Below are 20,117 nucleotides of genomic sequence, written 5' to 3'. Positions count from 1 at the left end.
AGGAAACTCTTTAAACTCTGGAGCTGGCATCTGATGCTGCCCTTCGCATCGTATTATCTATATAAATCAAAATGTAATGTTTGCTTGTGGGATTAACAGAACTCAAAAACCACTGGGCGAATTGACACCAAATTTGGCCACAAGACACCTACTAACCCAAGGAGTGACCATCACTAAAAAAATTGATTTTATCATTTGGGAGTTTTAGTTGCTGGGATTTATAGTTTACTTACAATCAAAGAGCATTCTGAACTCTACCAAGGCTGGAACTGAAGCAAACATGGCACACAGGACTCCCATGACCAACTGAAAACATCAGAAGGGTTTCGTGGGCACTGACCTTGAGTTTGGGAGTTGTACTTCACCTACATCCAGAGAGCACTGTGGACTCAAACAATGATGGATCTGGACCAAACTTGGCATGAATATTCCACATACCCAAATATGAACACAGATGGAGTTTGGGGGGAATAGACCTTGACATTTGGGAGTTGTAGTTGCTGGGATTTATAGTTCACCTACAATCAAAGAGCATGCTGAACCCCACCAACGACAGAATTGGGGTAAACTTCCCACACAGAACCCCCATACTTAAGGCCATTCAGTACAACTCCCTTCACCAGGGCAAGAAAGCATTATCAAAGTCCTCCTGACAAAGAGCTATCCAGCCATAGATATAGATAGATAGATATGATTCACACACACATAGTATCATAGATTTGAAAGGGACCCCTGAAGAAGGACAATTATAAGTTGCATGTTTCAGAGTAGGCAAACCAGACAATCTCCACATCAACACTGACAAAAGAAACAGCAATAAATACTGTTTATCCACATGCATAAAGAAATTACATATTTTAGAAACCAACATTTTCTAATTACTTTCTTTTCCAGATCACCAGACTGAGCCACAGCAACGCGTGGCAGGGGACCGCTAGTATTATTATAGTTATTATATTAACATATTACCTTATCTTATTCTCTTCTCTTATTATTTACATATTATTATCACTATGTTATATTATCATAGGGAAGAGGAAATTTTCCAAACTGTGGAGCTGGCATCTGATGCTGTCCTTTGCATCATATATTATTATTATTACTATTATTTCGTGTCAGGAAAGACTTGAGTAACTGCAAGTCGCTTCTGGTGTGAGAGAACTGGCCATCTGCAAGGATGTTACCCGGATGTTTGATGTTTAACCATCCTTATGGGAGGCTTCCGTCATGTTCTCTGCATGGGGAACTGGAGCTGAAAGGGAGCTCAACCCACTCTCCCCGGATTCCAATAGGTCAGCAGTCCTGCCAGTACAAGGGTTTAACCCATTGTGCCACTGGGGACACCATTATTATATTACATATATAATAATAATAGTATCATACTACATTATCTTATTATTGTCTCTTATCTTATTATTATTTTATTAGTATCATATTATTATATTATATTATCATAGGGATCATAAAATACTCTGGAGCTGGCATCTAATGCTGCCCTTTGCATCATATTATCTTATTATTATCTTGGCCTGCCCATCCTGTTCGATTCTATATTGTGTTAATTTGCTTTATTTATTTTATTTTGCTACTGTTACTATTTTCTGATGTAATTTTTTGTTCTCTGCATTCTGTATTTTATTGTGCTGTATTGTATTTTTGGGCTTGGCCTCATGGGGAGAAAATTCTATTATAATAATATAATTTTATTATATTATTATTGGAAACACAAGATGAGTCCACAGCAGACACTCTGCTGGCTGTTGTATTGGATCGCACGTTGGACACTTCCCAAGTGTCTAGGACTGTGTGATGCGTGCAGATCCCAGTAAGGTGCAGCTGGCAGATGATAATTTTCTCAGCACTGATTGTGTATAAGTGCAGCCCAAGGTCTTTAGGCACTGCACCCAGTGTGCCGATCACCTCTAGGACCACCTTGACTGGCTTGTGCCAGAGTCTTTGCAGTTCTATTTTTAAATCCTCATATTATTATTATATTATCAAAGGGAAGAGGACATTTTCCAAACTCTGGAGCTTGTATCTGATCCTGACATTTTCATCATATTAATATTATTATAGTATCTTATCATTACCTACGTATATAATAAAAGTCAGTGTTTGTATGTGGAGGGAGGTGTATGTGGCAGCGTTCTGATTGGCTGCCACTGTGGTACAATTTGCATATGGTCTCTGATTGGCCAGCCTCAACATTCCGAGGTAGCAGAGGGAAAAGGAAAGGGGCCTGAGGCTGTCAGGAATGGTTGGAGTTGAAGTCCAAAATATCTTGTGCCCCCAACAATGACAGAACAAGACCAAACTTTGCACACAGAACCCCCCCCCCCAAAAGACCCACTCTACATCCTGGTGCAGTTTGAGGGAAGATGGACCATGGATGACGGAACTTGCAGTACTTTAACTCACTTCCTTAGAGCACTGTGGCTCATACCAATGACGGATCAGGACCAAACTTGGCACACAGAGGCCCAATGGCCCACTTTAAAACCTGGTGCGGTTTAGGGCAGGATGTGCCACGAACGATGGGATTTGCAGTACCTTCACCCGATTCATTTCCCACAGAACATTGTAGCCTCTACAAATCACAGACCAGACCCAAACTTACTCATGACCCACTCTACATCCTGATGCAGTACTAAGGGGGAATGGACCACGGATGATGGGACTTGCAGTACTTTCACTCACTTACTGAAGCCACTGCGACCCTCATCCAATGACTGATAGACTAAACTTGGCACACAGAGACCCAATGACCGATTCTATATCCTGCTGCTGTTTGGAGGAGGGTGGACCATGGATGATGGGACTTCACGTACCTTCACTCACTTCCTGAAAACAATGCAACCCTCATCCAATGACCAATAAAGACCAAACTTGGCATACAGAACCCCCATTACCCACTTTCTCTAGTAACCCGGGCACCGCCGGGTCCCCAAGCTAGTATTATATAAGTATCCCCATCATTCTCCTCTTGTTGGGAGTTGGAATGGAGGCAGAACGAGTGTTGCAGGAGGCCCCGCCCCCTCCGGGCCTGGCCCCGCCCCTCCGCCTCACCTGTGGGCCGCTGAGGAGAAATTGGCGGACGGCGGCGCCGGGAAAGAGGTAGCGGCGGCCCTGCAGGCCGGGAAGCCCCCCCGCGGCTCATGACAGCCCTTCCTTCCTTCGTGCCGGCGCCGCACCGCCTCCCGCCGCTGCCGCCGTCCCCTTCTCCATCACCTCTTCACAGACGCCGGAAGCCATGCAACGCCACTTCCGCCACAAATTTCTTGCATGGGAGTTGTAGTTCTTTTGTCCCTTCCGGCTCATAGAATTCCCTCACGGCTGGAGCGCCTCCGCCCTACAACTCCCATCAGCGCCCGCGCGGGGGCCTGCTTCTCAGGGACGGCCTCTCTTCCCTCACGCGACCAATCAAATGGCCTCCGAAGGGGAACAGGAGAGGACGCAGCCTTGTGGAACGGCGGACGATTCCGACCAATAGGAAGAGAGCGTTTTAAAGTGGTGAACGCTCATTGGCTGAAGGAGGGCCGATGGCCCGATATGGGGCGATTTGATTGGACAGAGTCGAGCCAATAGGGAAGCCGCCCGAGTTTATAAAAGGAGATGAAGCTGCTCGTGCCTTCCTTTTCCCTTGGCGGCTGAAGAGTGGTAAGTCTTCTTTCTTGACGGTGGGGCACGGCAATATGGCTAACGCTTTGATTTTGATCTCATTGAATGACTCTTATATTAACCAATAGAAACTAATATTAACCAATTTACGTTTTCATAGAATCCTAGAGTTGGAGGGGACCCCCAAGAGTCATCAAGTCCAACCTACTTCTTCCGCAGAAGAGTACCATCAAAACTCTCCTAGCAGATGGCCATCCAGCCTCTAAAGTAATTAATATGCTTCCCCTATAGCATGGGGGCCATCAATTTAGGGATTTCTTCTCAGCCCAGCACACAGATGTACTTACTAGAAGTAATAAATATAAATAAATAAATATAAATATGTGAGAGGAAGTCACAGGGAGGAGGGAGCAAGCTTGTTTTCTGCTTCCCTGGAGACTAGGACGCGGAACAATGGCTTCAAACTACAAAAGAGGAGATTCCATCTGAACATGAGGAAGAACTTCCTGACTGTGAGAGCCGTTCAGCAGTGGAACTCTCTGCCCCAGAGTTTGGTGGAGGCTCCTTCTTTGGAAGCTTTTAAACAGGCTGGATGGCCATCTGTCAGGGGTGATTTGAATGCAATATTCCTGCTTCTTGGCAGGGATTGGACTGGATGGCCCATGAGGTCTCTTCCAACTCTTTGATTCTATGATTTATTTATTTTATTTCATATACTTGTTCCCTGCCCTTCTCACTCCAAGGTGGGACTCGGGGCGGCCTCACAGCAAACACCATCCGGTGCCATCATAATGATAAGAACAATCAACAAATTCATGAAAACAAAACATTAAATAAGCTGTTGTTAAAACACGCCAATTAAAATCTGGGTCCGGACCAATTTATTGTCACTTCGAAATTGCTTATGTCGTCTTCCTACAAGCAGCTATTCAATGGTCAAATGCAAGGTCCCACAGCCAAGTCTTGAGTTTCCTTCTAAAGGACAGGAGGGAGGTGGCCAATCTGATGTCTTTGGGGAGGGAATTCCACAGACAGGGAGCCACTGCTGAGAAAGTCCTGTCTCTCGACTCCACCAAACGGCCATGGGATCGAGAGCAGGGCCTCTCCAGATGATCTTAAATTTTGTGATGATTTGTAATAGGAGATACGTTCAGACAGGTAGTCTGGGCCGTTTAGAGTATTAAAGGTTAAAACCAGCACTTTGCATCGTGCTCGGTAGCAGATCGGCAACCAGTGGAGTTGGCGTAACAGAGGAGTTGTATGCTCCCAGTACGCCGCTCCGGTAAGCAACCTGGCTGCTGACAGGTAGGATTAATTGAAGCTTCTGGGCAACTGACCACCTTGATTAGCATTTGATGGCCATTCACACCTAGCTCCAGCAGACAAGAGGTCTTTGTCCTACCCTGGTCATTCCACAGATATATAAACCAAATTTTCTTAGTTCCACCAGACCTCTCTACCTCTGAGGATGCTTGCCATAGATGCAGGCGAAATGTCAGGAGAGAATGCCTCTAGAACATGGCCATATAGCCCAAGAAACGTACAACAACCCAGTAATTCCGGCCATGAAAGCCTTCGACAATACATTTCTCAGACTTCTGTGCTGTTCCCAGCAAACACTGCTCCCTCTTTTTCCTGCTCCTAATGCTGAAGCTCCATTAATTTAGATAACAGGCAAGGCACTGAGGTAGCCTTTTTGGCTTTGCTTCGCTTCCATGCACTGAAAAGGAAACTGACTTTGGGAGCCTTCCGAGATTTACAAAACTAAGACAAAACAATATGGGATAAGTTTAGGTTCTTAAATTTTTGGCGCAGGCCACGCCCATGTGTCGAATATTGCCTTGTAAGTACAAAATTTAAAGAATTTAATACGAATTAATGCACACCTCTAGTATTTATGTATCAATATGTATCTTTCTTTGATCCACAAAGGCTCCTCCATGGCCTGATGGACCTTGGCTCCATTGCCCAACTTAAAGCACTGGTGGGGATTTAACTAAAATTTAAAAAGCGATGCATATATAAATGCAGTAGAGTCATGCGTATCCAACATAAACGGGCCAACAGAACGTTGGATAAGCAGAAATGTTGTATAATAAGGAGGGATTAAAGAAAAGCCTATTAAATTATGTCAAATTATGTTAAGATTTTTAAAATGAAGCACCAAAACATGTTTTACAACAAACTGACAGAAAAAAAACATTTCAATACATGGTAATGTTGTGTAATAATTACTGTATTTACGAATTTAGCACCATAACATCGCAATGTATTGAAATACCTATGGATCCGGGCAGGAGGCAGACTGCGTTGGATAATACAGAATGTTGAATAAGCGAGACTACTGTAGATGTGCGTGTGTGTAACACTCAGATGCAAGCACAAGAGGGTAAAGGAGAAAAAAACAGACAAAATGCTGTTTTCTAGAGAAGGGCCTGCATGAGGTCAAAGCACAGCAAAGGGCATCCATCCTACAGACGTTTAATGGAAATGTACATATCAAAGTGCAGGCTTTTCTTGCGTGAAAACAGGAGGGGGTTGGACTACATGGGCCCTGAGGGTCTCTTCCAACTCTTACGATTATTCTTCGCCAGTCAAGGAGGCAATTGGTTGTATTAAAACGAGAGGGAAGTGGTGGCAAGGTACATTTGAATCACTTGCCTGCTCCTTCCTCTGAGGCTGAGAGAGTGTGACTCTAGGCCAGAACATAGTGACTTGCTCAGGACAACGGTTTATAAATTAAGGCAATTCCCCTTTCTCTGAAGTTGAGGATGTGGCTTAGTAGCAACAATCATTTATTCACAGCTACCTTAAGTACTTCACATTGCCTGGTTATGCATTGTCTGCTACAACTTATTAGAAATTATCTTATATACTTATTTTATTTTTATTATTTATTTATTTATTTGGGGTGCTTCTACCCCGCCCTTCTCAACCCCCTATGGGGGACTCAGGGCAGCTTACAAAAGGCACAATTCGATGCCTAACAATTCACAAAATACAGTACAATATACAATATACAAATTTACCATATGATGTCAACAGTTATAACTCATTATAAAACAATCAAACAGTATACTAGCAGCAATAAAATCAGCTTGTGGTCAATGTTCACCAATTCATAATCCATCTAGCATCGTCATTGTCCTTTCCTACTCTGGTCGTCATTGGTTGTCTTTGTACATCTGCCAGCTTACCCGAAGGCCTGGTCCCACATCCAGGTTTTTAGCTTCCTTCTGAAAGAGTAGGGATGTTGATGACCTAATCTCCCCTGGGAGTGCATTCCACAGACGAGGGGCCACCACCGAGAAGGCCCTGTCCCTCGTCCCCACCAGTCTCGCTTGTGATAAAGGTGGGGCCGAGAGCAGGGCCCCTTCAGCAGATCTTAAACTCTGAGGTGGGATGTAGAAGGAGATACGTTCGGACAGGTACGCTGTTCGTGCCTGCATTTTCTAATGGAACTGTTTATAAAACCATAAAGCTAATAATGAATGTTTCTAATGAATAGCATTAGGAAATGCATATCCCAGCAACACTGGGTATATAAATTTATCTATTTATCAATAAATAGGAACCCCTAGTGGCGCAGTGCGTTAAACCCTTGTGCCATCAGGACTGAAGACTGACAGGTCGTAGGTTCAAGTCCGGGGAAAGTGCGGATGACCTTTCTCTGTCAGCTCCAGTTCCCTGTGTGGGACATGAGAGAAGCCTCCCACAAGGATGATAAAACACCCTGGCATTCCCTGGGCAATGTCCTTGCAGACAGCCAATTCTCTCACACCAGAAGTGACTTGCGATTTCTCAAGTCGCTTTTGACACAAAAAAATCAATAATAATAGTGACAATATGTATGTTTGTAGTCTGTACTTAAAAGGCTCTGACGTGGCTTAATGGATGTAGACCAGCACAATAGGTGTATGACACTTTTTTTGGAGATGAGTCATTGAATATGCAGAAGAGTACAAGGCCCACACGTTTCTAGTAGTTTTTAGGCTGTTCTGTTGGGCTGCCTGAGTTTTTAGATGTTTCTTGAAATTGTCATGGGATTCTGAAAGATTATGGAAATGTCCAAGAAATTCCAAAACAGTCCAGAAAATATCAAAAGATTATATGTGTGTCTGTACCTTCCTGGGAATTTCTGCAAATCCCATGAAGTGTATTGTTCTTGATATTTCTGTATCCACATACAGGCAGTCCCTGAGTTAGAAGTAATCTGACTTCCAAACAGCTCATAGTGAAGAATGGGGCTGAGACAACAGGAAGCGAAACAAATCTCGCCCTCAGAAGAGAAATTCACTCCTGAGAGAGTTATTAACATGGGGGAAAGGTGTCTCAACTGAAGCTTTATCTCCAATCCTTGTTTCCACAAGGCAAATTTTTCAAAATCCAATTACCACAGAGACAGAAAGTGAGGGGAAATTTTCTAAACGGGGCACAGATAGCAACATAACACCAGGGGTTTTCACCTTTCCCTATGCAATTCAACACTTTAAATAAAAATATTTTTGGATGACATTACACTTTAAGAATATGCTTGTTCCAATTTAACATACAAATTCAAGTTCAGGACATTTTAAGTTGGATAATGGAGGGTCTGTGTGCCAAGTTTGGCCCAGATTCTTCACGCTACAGGCCGCCTTTGGTATAAACAACGTACATACTTTGACTTTGCTATACCCTATTTATGGAATCTAATGCTCCCCTTTTGGGGCTAAATGACCTTGCCAAAATTAGCATGCGGGTTAGATTTGCATAATATGGCAATCTTAGTGCTGAGCCCAAGCAAAAGGGGAAGCTAATTTAATGGCCTCAATGCTACGCCATCCTAGGATTTGCAGTTTGCACTCTAGCAGAGAAGGCTCAGAACCATGTCAAACTACAGCTCCTGGGATTCCATAGCATTGAACCAAGGCAATTAAAGTAGATTCATTCTACAACAGAGATGCACCCCAAGGTTTTCCTTTCCATTGCTAGAAGCATTGGTGCTCCCAACACTTTCATTTTTGAGTGCAATGTGCATCTTTTTTGGGGCAAAATGACCAAGAGTGCCTTTTTTGCTGCTGTGCATTACATTCAGCAGCGAATCCTTTAGATTCGATGGCACATGAGTAAATACAGTATGTGGAATATAAAGACGCTTTAGGTATAGTTTTGTTATTTTTATTATAGGTTATAATAAGGTGTTGTCAGACCCTCAGGTACAAAGCAATTACTGCTTTTTGTTTCAGTGCAGAGGATAGTTGTGCTTCTTTTGCCAAGTGTTTCGGGATGCCTAAAAAAAAGCGACCCTCCTTGGGAGCAGTCACTCCGAAAGCAAGGAAAGTCAGATTACTGCGGGCCACTGAGACAGCTGGACAGCGCGAACAGCGTCTTGAGAAAGAGCGGGAACGGTCCCGTAAATCGAGGGCGGCAGAGACCGTGGAGCAACGCGACCAGAGGCTGAAGAAGGAGCGAGAAAGAGCTCGCAGGACAAGGGCGGCAGAGAACGCAGAGAAACGCGAGCAGCGACTTCAAAACGAGCGAGAAAGGGCCCGGGCCATGAGGGCCGCAGAGACGCCAGAGCAACGAGAGCGGCGTCTTGAGAACGAGCGGGAAAGGGCCCGAGCCACGAGAGCGGCAAGGCATTCCAATGTGTCGTTGGACTGCTTTCACTACGACGATCCGTCTAATGTTATTATTGGACGAGCGGACCAGATCTGCCGCCACTGTCACGTCAAGGCATTCAAATTGTAGCAGAGTGGCATCCGGGACCACCATTAACAAGGCACAGTCATCCAAGTGGTATTAACTTGATGTAGTAGTGTTTTTCTAGTTAGACGTATTGCACTCAAGAGCAGGTTACCCAAATAATTTCTTCATGCTCCAAAGGAGTTTTACAACCAGGGTGCCATTCTGCCAGATTGGTATTCAGAACCAGTACTGATAGTACATTACCCCAGTGAAACCCAAGTGCTCGCCATCTCCATGTTGTTCTCAGGGACCATTATATGTTACATGGACAAAAGGATTTCAAGAACATTGAAAAATTGTAATGTAAAAAGTTTTCTTTTTTTATTTTCATAAAATTGTGAACATTTGTTTCACCTCTAAAATCGTAAAGCTGAGAATGAGTATTTCTGAGAAATATTTAGAACACATTAGAGAACACATACATGGGTATGTTGGGAACGTAAACTAGAGTAACAATAATAGTGTAGACCAATAACAATAATAATTATAAGCCAGTCAAGGTGGCCCCAGTGGTGATCGGCACACTGGGTGTGGTAGCTGAAACCCTTGGCCTGCACTTAAAAATAATCTGCACTGATAAAATTACCATCAGCTGCAAAAGGCCATCCTACTTGGATCTTGATTCATTATTCGCCAATATATCACACAGTCCTAGACACTTGGGAAGTGTCCGACATGTGGTCCAATACAAAAGCCAGCATAGTGATCTTGTTTGCTGTTAACTAATCTTGTTGCATATCAAATAATAATTCTATTTTACCCACCTCTCCTCATGGCTTGAGGCAGATCATTATATTTGTAAAATAAAGAAGGTGTTTTTCTGATAAAGTGGACTATCCAAAGACTCTAGATAAAAATTTTAATTTATAAATCATATTAAAGTTCTTTTAACAATGTAATGTCTAAATTGCCTTAAAAGCCTTTTTAAAATTTAATACCTAAATTGCATTAAAGGGGTTTTAAAAATGGCTCCAGTGGGAGAAGACCCCTTTGAGCGGTGTTGGTATGAAATCCGGTGATACCAATGCTGTCTGTGCAGCAGGTGGAAGGAAAATGGAGCATTTATAAAACGCTTAGCAAATTTAATAACTCATTAAACCCTTTGTAACTTTTTAATTGAAACCTGTTGCCATCACGAAATATTCTGCGTTAAAATTGGGTCCGTTCTTTAGAAACGCCTTGTATGATATCATACTACCTTTCTCCCTTCATTCCCAATTTGAGAATAGCTGCCCGAACCTTCCACACATGTCCATGTATTGAACCTAGTCCCAACAGTAGATTGTCAAGTTTAAATCGAGGAGGCATTTCATGCCTTCAAGAGAACGAATGTGCATCTAAAGTGTGGATGGAATTACTGCATCTCTAAATGAGTCTCCTTTCAGAGATATAAAGTGGGATATAAATAATATAATTATTATGAGGTTTGACTTCTAGAACTATCATGTTTGCTTTTCAATACTTTTAAGAAGTTCTAGCTTTTCTCTCCCTTTCAGCATAGTTTGCTTTCTTTTCTTTTCCAGATGTGTTTTTGGAAACCTGGTTATGACAGCCTGCCTTCGCAAAGGTAAGCATAAATAGGAAAGGAGGCAGACTTTCTGGTATTGCGACACTTCCCAAGCCCCAGCCAGTGATGAGCTCTTCCATTTATTTTCTGACACCTCGTCTGAACACTGCGGTTGCAGTGAACTGATTATGGACATGAGCTGAGGCTTTGAGGCAGATTAATCCTCTAATACACTACAACTGGCCTTCCACATTTGTGGGTGTGATTGTTTACGGATTTGGTTGCTTTCTCTAGGAATCTCTCAGGCTTGCAACACCGTTCAGCTTCTGCATCTAAATAAGGGAGAGATAAAGTCGGGTATAAATAAATATAATTATTATGAGCCCTAGAGTCGCACTGGATGACTTGAAGTATTTTTTTTTGTGTAAAATACGTTAATTATTACATCTTAATTGGATTGGAAGTCTGAAGGCACATTAGTGCTTTGTAAGACTGCTGAAGCTGAGTGAAAATATTCCAAAAAAAATAAAACATAGCACATTTTAAATTTTCAACTACACACTTTCATGGAGGTCCTCTACTTCTAACCTCATCAAATGCGGAAGGCTGTGCCTAGTATTTGTGCTTATTGAAAGATCAAAACAATATGATGGGCACTAATAGTTTTTCCCCCCATTTTCTTTAGGGGAGGTAGTAAGGACAGCAGCGTCGAAACTGCCTTTGCAAGATGGTGAGCCTGAAGCATAAGGTGTTTTGCGTCCTGCAGTTCAGCAAGACTGGCTCCGTCACGGTGGTGTGGCGTGCCTTTCGAGGGCAGTTTGGTACCAATCCTCCAACACCAAAGAACATTCGCCGCTGGTACCCGACAGTTTGAAGAAACAGGCTCTCTATGTAAAGGGAAGAGCACAGGGCGGCCAAGCACTTCGGAATAAAACGTGAGGCGGATCCGGGAGAGTTTTCTGAAAAGCCCGCTCCAGTCCACTCGCTGCGCCAGCCGGGAACTGGCCATTTCTCACACGACCGTCTGGCGCATCTCGAGGCAACAACGTTCAATTGCAACTGGTGTGGCCCCTTCATGCAGGAGACAAAAGGAAGCGCATGGAATTCTGTGATGTTACAGAATGCGGATGGCTTACATCCGCTGTTTTTTAGCGGCGAAGCCATGTTTCATCTCAGCGGGGAAGTTAGCCATTGCGACATGCGCATCTGAGGATTGCAAAATTCCCCTGAAACTAGCAAATGAGTGCAATTTCCCCCAAGTGACTGTGTTTTGTGCTGTTTCACATAAAAAAGTTTACGGACCGTTCTTTTTCGAGAGGAACGCAGCAACGTGACTCAGAGCAGTTTCCAAATAGTAAAACACCAACATACAGAGTACGCAAAACATAAGCATAAAATGATCAAAACAACACAAATGCATTAAAACCAATGCCACCCAATTATTTGTGCAAAAATTACTGTTAAAGCTTGACCTTGAAGGAGCTGGGGGTGGTGATGGCAGACAGGGAGCTCTGGTGTGAGCTGGTCCATGAGGTCACAAAAAGTCAGAAGCGACTGAACAAATGAACAACAAAGGGGCCAGATCAAGACTAGTGCAAAAACAGGACATGGGGGGGGGGATGGGTAAAGTGCAATAACTCATCAACCCCTTTGTGACCTTTTGTGTAATTGTAGCATGCTAACATCATGAAATATACTGCTTTGAAATTGGGTCCATCTATTTGAAACACCCCATACAATATTTTCCTGTCTTTCCCCCTTTATTCTCAACTTGAGTGAAACCTCAAAAGAAGTAATAAGTGGCCCTTGAGCATTAGGCCAACCCAAAAGTGTTCTGCCTTCCATCAGGATCACAAGTTTTCCATCCCCGGTTTAAAGAGCAGCTGCCCAATCTTTATAAACGCATCTGTGTATTGAACCCAGTCCCCATAGAACGGATTGGCAGGTTTAAATATGGAAGGCATCTTATGCCTTCAAGAGAGAGCAATTTGCATCCAAAGCACATTTTGTCTTGCTAAGGCTAAATGACCTGGTTTCTTCTGCCATTTGTAGTATTTTGATGCATTACTTCTGGGTTAAGCCGTTGCTCCTCTGTACCTTTGAGACGTTCTTGCCTTTTTTCCCCCCACCTTCTCAGCGTAGTTTGCTTCCTTCTTTTCCAGATGAGCATTTGGTAACTGGATTATGAGAGCCTGCTTTCACGGAGGTAAGATTCCATTTTTACAGATAAATAAAGGGTTGATGTTTTGCCTGCACCCCATTGAAATCCCCAGCCCATGATGAGCTCTTCCATTTATTTTCTGACACCTCGTCTGAACACTGCTCGCAGTGTACTGATTATGGACATGAGCTGAGGCTTTGAGGCGGATTAATCCTCTAATACACTACAGTTGGCCTTCCGCATTTGTGGGTTTGAATCTTGACGGATTTGCTTGTGTTCTCTAGGAATCTCTAGGCTCCGTGTCCAGCCTCCAGCAGACATTGACCATTAAGTTATGCAAGAGGACTTACAAATACATTCTTGATTAAAATAAAATAGTATTTTTATTGTTTTTCATTCACAGACATCCTCAAGTGAATGAGGAGAGCTGACTTTACTAGTTATAGCATTTGAACTTAATTAGAAAGCAAAATGGCATGACTGGCACTAATCTTTTTTGTTTCCCACTTTTCAGGGAAGGCAACAGCAAGCCAAACCCTCAGACCACTTTTTAAGACGGCTGGAGTGGAACAATGGGTGATGCAGGGGACTGCCGAGTTGGAAGAGACATTTCAGGGTCCCTCTTTAGAGACCTCTTATAGATGGCCACCTTACTTCTGTTTAAGCAATGGCAGGAAGGCTGTGTGCCAGGGTTCATGTGCAAAAGGACTCACTTTGGATCCCAGCGGGACACTTCGTTTATGCGAGTCTTGATCTCATGGGCCCCTCTTTAAGAAGAAAATCATATTAGCAATACATAAACATCAGCTCTCAAACTGGCACTGGATGGCCCTCCAAGAGGATCTTCCTCCAGGGGCAAACCAAGAATGGGCAAATTGGAAGTCCTTGAACAGACTCGGAAGCGGAGTGGGCAGATCAAAAGACAACCTGGCTTAAATGGCATCACCTAGAAGAATCCTCCACCTTGTGTGACTGTGAAGCAGGACAACTCAGCATCTGTATGCTTGCTCACAATGCCCTGCCCCATTCACAGAGAAAGAACTGTTTAAAGCTACAGGTGGTGCGGTCGCTGTCTAAAACTATTTAGCTGTGCTTCCTTTATTTTATTATCTATTTTATCAGTTTTATACTTATTTATTATGCAATGCTTTTGATACGAAATAAATGAAAGCTAGCACTTAAATGCTAACAATAAGGCCTTTGGATTTCTTCTTGGGGCAGGTGGGAGCCCTTTTTGTCAGGCAGCAAAGTGTACATTGTATGAAGTATTTCTCTTTGCTGTGGGATTATTCACAATTTGGGGCACATAAGCTGATTTCTACATTTCCCAAACCTGGCTCAATGGAGTGCAATGGCAGCACTTCCAACTACACTACACAGAGGACTAGCCATGGGATGGGAGCAAAACCTGGTTTGTTGGGGCTTTGGAAGACAAAGTTCTCTGTTTCCTATTTGTCTGGATTGCCTCTGTAACAAGTTTTATCTTGGTTATGTGTCTCCAAGTCATTTCTGACTTATTGCTATCTATATGGAATCTGTGCATTTACTTATTTATGGTCCTTACCTGTAGGATTTATATATGTGTGTGTGTGTGTGTCAAGAATGGGACTTCACACAGTAGGCAAGTCATATTCTCTCAGCATCAAATAAAGGTAACAAATTCCCTTGGAATAAATCATGGCACTAAGAATCAAGGTGCATTTAGTTTATTTAGTTTTAAATAACAATCCAGAGAAGCCAGGGTTTAAGAGCCATAGAAACTCATAGGGTGGTCTTGGGCCAAGTCACTCTCGCTCAACCTCTTTGGACAAAAATATATAAACGACTACAGAAGACTGGGCAGGAAAGGTGGGAATTAATGGAAATGGGCAAGTTAACCATGTTGTTGAAAGATAAGTCACTGGGCACCTTCAAAGAATGGAAACCCTTTTATCCTTTATGTGCAGGTTTGGACACCTAAAAAGTTGAGATACTGTATTGTCGAAGGCTTTCATGGCCAGAATCACTGGGTTGTTGTAGGTTTTTTTGGACTATATGGCCATGTTCTAGAGGCATTGTCTCCTGACACTTCGCCTGCATCTATGGCAAGCATCCTCAGACCTCACTACCTCTGAGGATGCTTGCCATAGATGCAGGCAAAACGTCAGGAGACAATGCCTCTAGAACATGGCCATATAGCCCGAAAATCTTACAACTACCCAGTTGAGATACTAATTTTTTGAGGTATTAAGGTTAAAACAAGTAGAATTCAACAATTTGATGGATATAAGGTGGAAGAAAAATGTTACATTTATAGAGACAGATTAAAGGGAAGCCAGAAATCTGCTTTGAATTCTCATACATTGGTGGTTGTAGAGTTATAGGTAGAAGTGTGTATTTGTTTTCTGTATGTATAAGTAGCATGGCTTTTCTGTACTTTCACTGTCATTTTTTTTTTAAATTAAAAGATACTGGGAGAAAGGAAGACACCTGGACAGAAAACCCCAAGAAAGTCACCAAAGGAGCAGCGTCGAGTCTCTTGTGTAGAGAGAGAAAGCGGGGTATAAATAAACATGATAAATGTGTTGTCGAAGGCTTTCATGGCCAGAATCACTGGGTGGTTGTGAGTTTTCCAGGCTGTATAGCCATGTTCCAGAAGCATTATCTATTACATAATGTTGAATGGTCTTGCAGCTTCAAGGCCTGGCTTCTTCCTGCTTGGGGGAATCCTTTGTTGGGAAATGTTAGCTGGTCCTGATGGTTTCTCGTCTGGATTTCCCTTGTTTTCTGAGTGTTGTTCTTTACTCTTTATTTACTGTCCTGATTTTAGAGATTTTTTTTTTCATTTTCATGGTTTCCTCCTTTCCGTTGAAATTGTCCACATGGCTTGTGGATTTCAGTGGCTTCTCTGTGTAGTCTGACATGGTGGTTGGTAGAGTGGTCCAGCATTTCTGTGTTCTCAAATAATATTCTGTGTCCAGGTTGGTTCATCAAGAGCTCATGTTCCTTGATTTGTGTTTGGGCGCTGTGTGTGGTGGTCCCTATGTAGACTCTAGAATCAGGACAGTAAATAAAGAGCAACATTCAAAGAACAGGGGAATTCCAGACAGGAAACATTCAGGGCCAGGTAACACCTCCCAATAAAGGATTCCGCCAGGCTTTGAAGCTGCAAGGCCATTCAATGCTAATCTAGCTGGCCAATGGCAATATTCACAATGGCCACAAACAGACAAGAGTACTTTCTCCCATCCTGGACATTCCACAGATATATAAACCTCACTTGCCTGTTTCCAACAGACCTCACAACCTCTGAGGATGCCAGACAGCCCAGAAAACTCACAGCAACCCAAACATAATGATAATTTAGAGCTGAAGGCACCCAATCATAACAAGGAGTGGGGCATCATACCTTTCCAGACTTTTGCTTGAGCCTGACGGTTTTGTATGAAAATGTGGTTCGCTTTCTTTTCTCGGCACTTAAAGAGACAGGAGCAAGTCATTTTAGAAAACAAATCTTTATTATTCTTATTAAGAGGAACAAAAAAAGCTATAAACAGCGCCTGCAGTGTGATAGTACACAAGGAACACACGGTGCCTGAAGGTGCTTTTGGAGGCCTCTAGGTGGCAGTCAAAGCCCAATGTACAAAAACAAAACTCCTGGCAGAGAAAGACGAGGCTTTATCCTAAAATGGGATTTGCAGAAGCCAAGCTTGGAGGAACCAGGGATTGGGATCAGAATCTGGCTGGGAAAGGTTCGCCTTCCTTGGATCCAAAAGCCCAGGGAAGAGGATGCCCTTCACTGGTTCCTCCCAATTAATAGGTCTCCAGGTGAGGCTTGGGGGTCTAAGAGAGCAATGGGACATGCAGCAAGGAGATGGCCTTCCTTAGGAAACAAGTGGGGCAGCGAGAAGGCAAGCCCGGCCTGGAGAGTAGCCTTTATTCACATTACGATTGACTTCCGCAAAGAATTTAAGTTCCTTCTGTGCCGTGGGAAGGACAAAAGGCAGGCTGCTGGGGAGGACATTTTATTTTCAATATCGTTTCAATTCTACTTTACTTGACTGTATCTCAACTGTTACCATACCTTGTCACTCTGCTGGCTGTTGTATTCAATCACATGTTGGACACTTCCCAAGGGTCTAGGACTCTGTGATGTATCAGCAAATAATGTGTGCAGATCCCAGTAGGGTGGCCTTTTGCAGCTGACAGATGGTAACATTGTCAGTGCAGATTGTGTTTAAGTGCAGGCCAAGGTCTTTAGGCACTGCACCCAGTGTGCCAATCACCACTGGGACCACCTTGAGTCCTTATGGGAGAAATGTCAAGTAGAAATAAAGGTAATGTTTAGCCTGAAGAAGAGAAGGCTGAGAGGAGATATGATAGCCATGTATAAATATGTGAGAGGAAGCCACAGGGAGGAGGGAGCAAGCTTGTTTTCTGCTTCCTTGGAGACTAGGATGCGGAACAATGGCTTCAAACTACAAGAGAGGAGATTCCATCTGAACACGAGGAAGAACTTCCTGACTGTGAGAGCCATTCAGCAGTGGAACTCTCTGCCCCGGAGTGTGGTGGAGGCTCCTTCTTTGGAAGCTTTTAAACAGAGGCTGGATGGCCATCTGTCAGGGGTGATTTGAATGCAACATTCCTGCTTCTTGGCAGGGGGTTGGACTGGATGGCCCATGAGGTCTCTTCCAACTCTTTGATTCTATGATTCTATTCTATGATAATACTAATAGTAATTGCAAACTGCCTTGAGTCCTCATGGGGAGAAATGCAGGGTAATAATAATTGCTAGCTGCTTTATGTGCCTATGGGAGGAGAAATGTCAGATAGGAATGAAGTTAATAATTGTAAACCAGCTTGAGTCTCCATGGGGAGAAATGCAGGGCACTGATGATGATGACGATGATGATGATGGACTTCCAAATTTAGACTGACAGAGAGTTTTGGAGCACAATACTCCTGACCTTACAATCATGGGAAAAAGTATGGATCGTCGATGTTGCAATCTCAGGAAACAGCAAAAATTGACAAGAAGCAACTGGAAAAACTTACATGATATGAGGATTTAAAGATAGAACTGCAAAGATTCTGGCACAAGCCTGTCAAGGAGATCTCAAAGATGATTGGCACACTGGGTGCAGTGCCTAAAGACCTTGGCCTGTACTTAAACACAATCGACACAGACAAAATCACCATTTGTCAGCTGCAAAAGGCCACCCTACTCAATACATCACATAGTCCTAGACCAGTGGTTCTCAACCTGTGGGTCCCCAAGTGTTTTGGCCTACAACTCCCAGAAATCCCAGCCGGTTTAGCAGCTGTTAGGATTTCTGGGAGTTGAAGGCCAAAACATCTGAGGACCCACAGGTTGAGAATCACTGTCCTAGATCACTGTCCGACATGTGATCCAATACAAAAGCCAGCATAGTGATTTTGTTTGCTGTGCATTAATCTTGTTGAGTATCAAATAATAATAATTGTAAGCTGCCTTGAGTCTATGGGGAGAAATGCGGGGTAGAAATAGTTAATGATAATAATTAGCGCACAGAGGAGACCTACATATCAGGGAGGAGAGCCTAACGTAACTAAGAGTTTATATGAAATATACATTTAGAGCACGTCTGAGTGTGCAAAGCACTTGGAATACATTCACTTTTGCTCCGTTGTTGTATTCTTCCCTTTATTGAGGGGCAAAACAGTTATGCCAGGTCTACTAAATAGTAAATGAACCGGAAGTCTTTCCAAAGTTTCATCAGAAAAGATACTTTTGAGTCTCCTTTTTAGAGAGATGGAGATGATGATGATGATGATAATAATTCCAGAAAGAAAACAAGACTGAGACAGGGATGTGATTTTCATACTGCAGCAAAATCCAGGCATGGCTTTTTGAAATATCTTTTCAAGGAAAGGGAAAACTATATTTTAGCCATCTTCCCAGTTCATTCCTCATCTTTGCTTTGTTTTATTTCACTTCCTGCACTTTTTCAAACAGATAATTTGGTTATTTCCCTCTTACAAGGCTTCAGAAATATATATTTTTAAAAGAGAGGCGCTCCAATATCCAAGGACAACCACAAGAGCTGCAGCAAAAAGGTTATAGAGAACTGAATGGTGCAAGATGTATTTAAAAATACAGTTATTTCAAATATACAAAAAAGAGCTTTCTCTGCATTGCACATCCAAAGCCTTTGGCTTCAGGGACGAAACCCCTCCAAACCAAGCCTTAAATGGCTTGGCTATTATAGGCTTCTCTCCCACAGACTGAGAGCACAGCCAGCTAAAACAAAAAGCCAAAAAATATATAGCAATTCTGCCCTCCTTTCTTGCTTCGGGTGATGGGAGACATAGTTTGGCACGCATCACAATGTTAAAAACAAAGTTTTAAAAGGCAATCAATGCCAGATTTTTAGGGGTTTGTGCAAATCCCGAAACGGAAATCGCTGGGGAATAAACAGACACTAAGGAAAGCAAAAGGGACAAGATTCCCAATCCACCAGAAAACGCAGCAGAAACAAATGGGAAGTGTGCAAAAACCCCATTTGTTTTAGTATTGTGTGCAATGCGCATAGGACGCAATAGTCTTCTTTTAAAAATGATATTTACCTGGCTGCTCTGAAAAGAGGCAGCACACCCCACCTGCTTCCCCACGTCCCCTTTTCCACCTAGACAGACAGACGGACGGAAGGACAAGACACAAAGGAGAAACAGAGGAGTGGGGCAGACGGCGCACGTTGCGAGTCTCTGTACATGATGCACCACCAGGGTTTACGACCGGCAGCAACCAGCGCCCTTCACCTCCTTCTTGACATAGTCGTGGAGCTTGAAGCGCGGCTCGTGGGGCAGCTTCAGCGACCGGTGCTTCAGCTCCCTGCAAAGACAGCAGCCATAAAAGGTCTCCCAGGGATAGAAGAAAGGGCACTTGGCAGGAAAGAACCCCCTCCCCGCTTTGGGTGCATGTCACTCTCTCACACTTGGGGGGGGGGGGGAAGTGGGGCACAACCAGAAGAAAATGTTAAGGATCACACAACTGGAAGGGGTTCCCCCAAAGGTCATCTAGTCCAACCCTCTTCTGCCAGGAAGAAAGACACCATCCAAGCCCTCTTGACAGATGGTCATCCA

General features: G+C 43.3%; 2 protein-coding genes, 1 long non-coding RNA gene and 2 other non-coding genes across 8 annotated transcripts in view; 3 read left to right on the top strand and 2 right to left on the bottom strand.

Moving 5' to 3' along the window:
- The window catches only part of TRAF7 (TNF receptor associated factor 7), a 36,399-nt gene extending 33,145 nt beyond the window's left edge, over positions 1–3,254 (bottom strand). The window contains exon 1 of the mRNA XM_060786496.2: positions 3,067–3,254. The gene's annotated coding sequence lies outside the window, so the exon portion shown is untranslated. The remainder of the gene's footprint in view (positions 1–3,066) is intronic.
- Positions 3,255–3,600: 346 nt separating this feature from the next.
- Positions 3,601–14,211, top strand: LOC132781930 (uncharacterized). 4 transcript variants are annotated; one of them, XR_010910544.1, is made up of 6 exons: positions 3,602–3,657; positions 8,847–9,399; positions 10,872–10,915; positions 11,541–12,229; positions 13,018–13,061; positions 13,531–14,211. It is a non-coding gene; the product is annotated as an uncharacterized lncRNA (long non-coding RNA). The 4 variants fall into 4 exon arrangements; XR_010910543.1 differs by having other exon boundaries at positions 3,601–3,657; positions 8,847–9,382; positions 11,541–13,061; XR_009632018.2 differs by having other exon boundaries at positions 3,601–3,657; positions 11,541–13,061.
- On the top strand, positions 10,974–11,063 carry LOC132782223 (small nucleolar RNA SNORD60). Its single transcript, XR_009632057.2, has one exon. It is a non-coding gene; the product is annotated as a small nucleolar RNA SNORD60 (small nucleolar RNA).
- Positions 13,127–13,214, top strand: LOC132782224 (small nucleolar RNA SNORD60). The gene has a single exon (XR_009632058.1). It is a non-coding gene; the product is annotated as a small nucleolar RNA SNORD60 (small nucleolar RNA).
- A 2,280-nt stretch (positions 14,212–16,491) lies between the features above and the next one.
- Positions 16,492–20,117, bottom strand: part of RAB26 (RAB26, member RAS oncogene family) — a 95,563-nt gene continuing 91,937 nt past the window's right edge. Inside the window, exon 9 of the mRNA XM_067473712.1 lies at positions 16,492–19,866. Coding sequence (XP_067329813.1) covers positions 19,764–19,866 — 103 coding nt within the window. The 3' untranslated portion in view covers positions 16,492–19,763. The remainder of the gene's footprint in view (positions 19,867–20,117) is intronic.

Source organism: Anolis sagrei, chromosome X (genome assembly GCF_037176765.1).
Source record: "Anolis sagrei isolate rAnoSag1 chromosome X, rAnoSag1.mat, whole genome shotgun sequence".
Taxonomy (NCBI): Eukaryota; Metazoa; Chordata; class Lepidosauria; order Squamata; family Dactyloidae; genus Anolis; species Anolis sagrei.
This window is presented reverse-complemented; position numbering and strand designations above follow the sequence as displayed.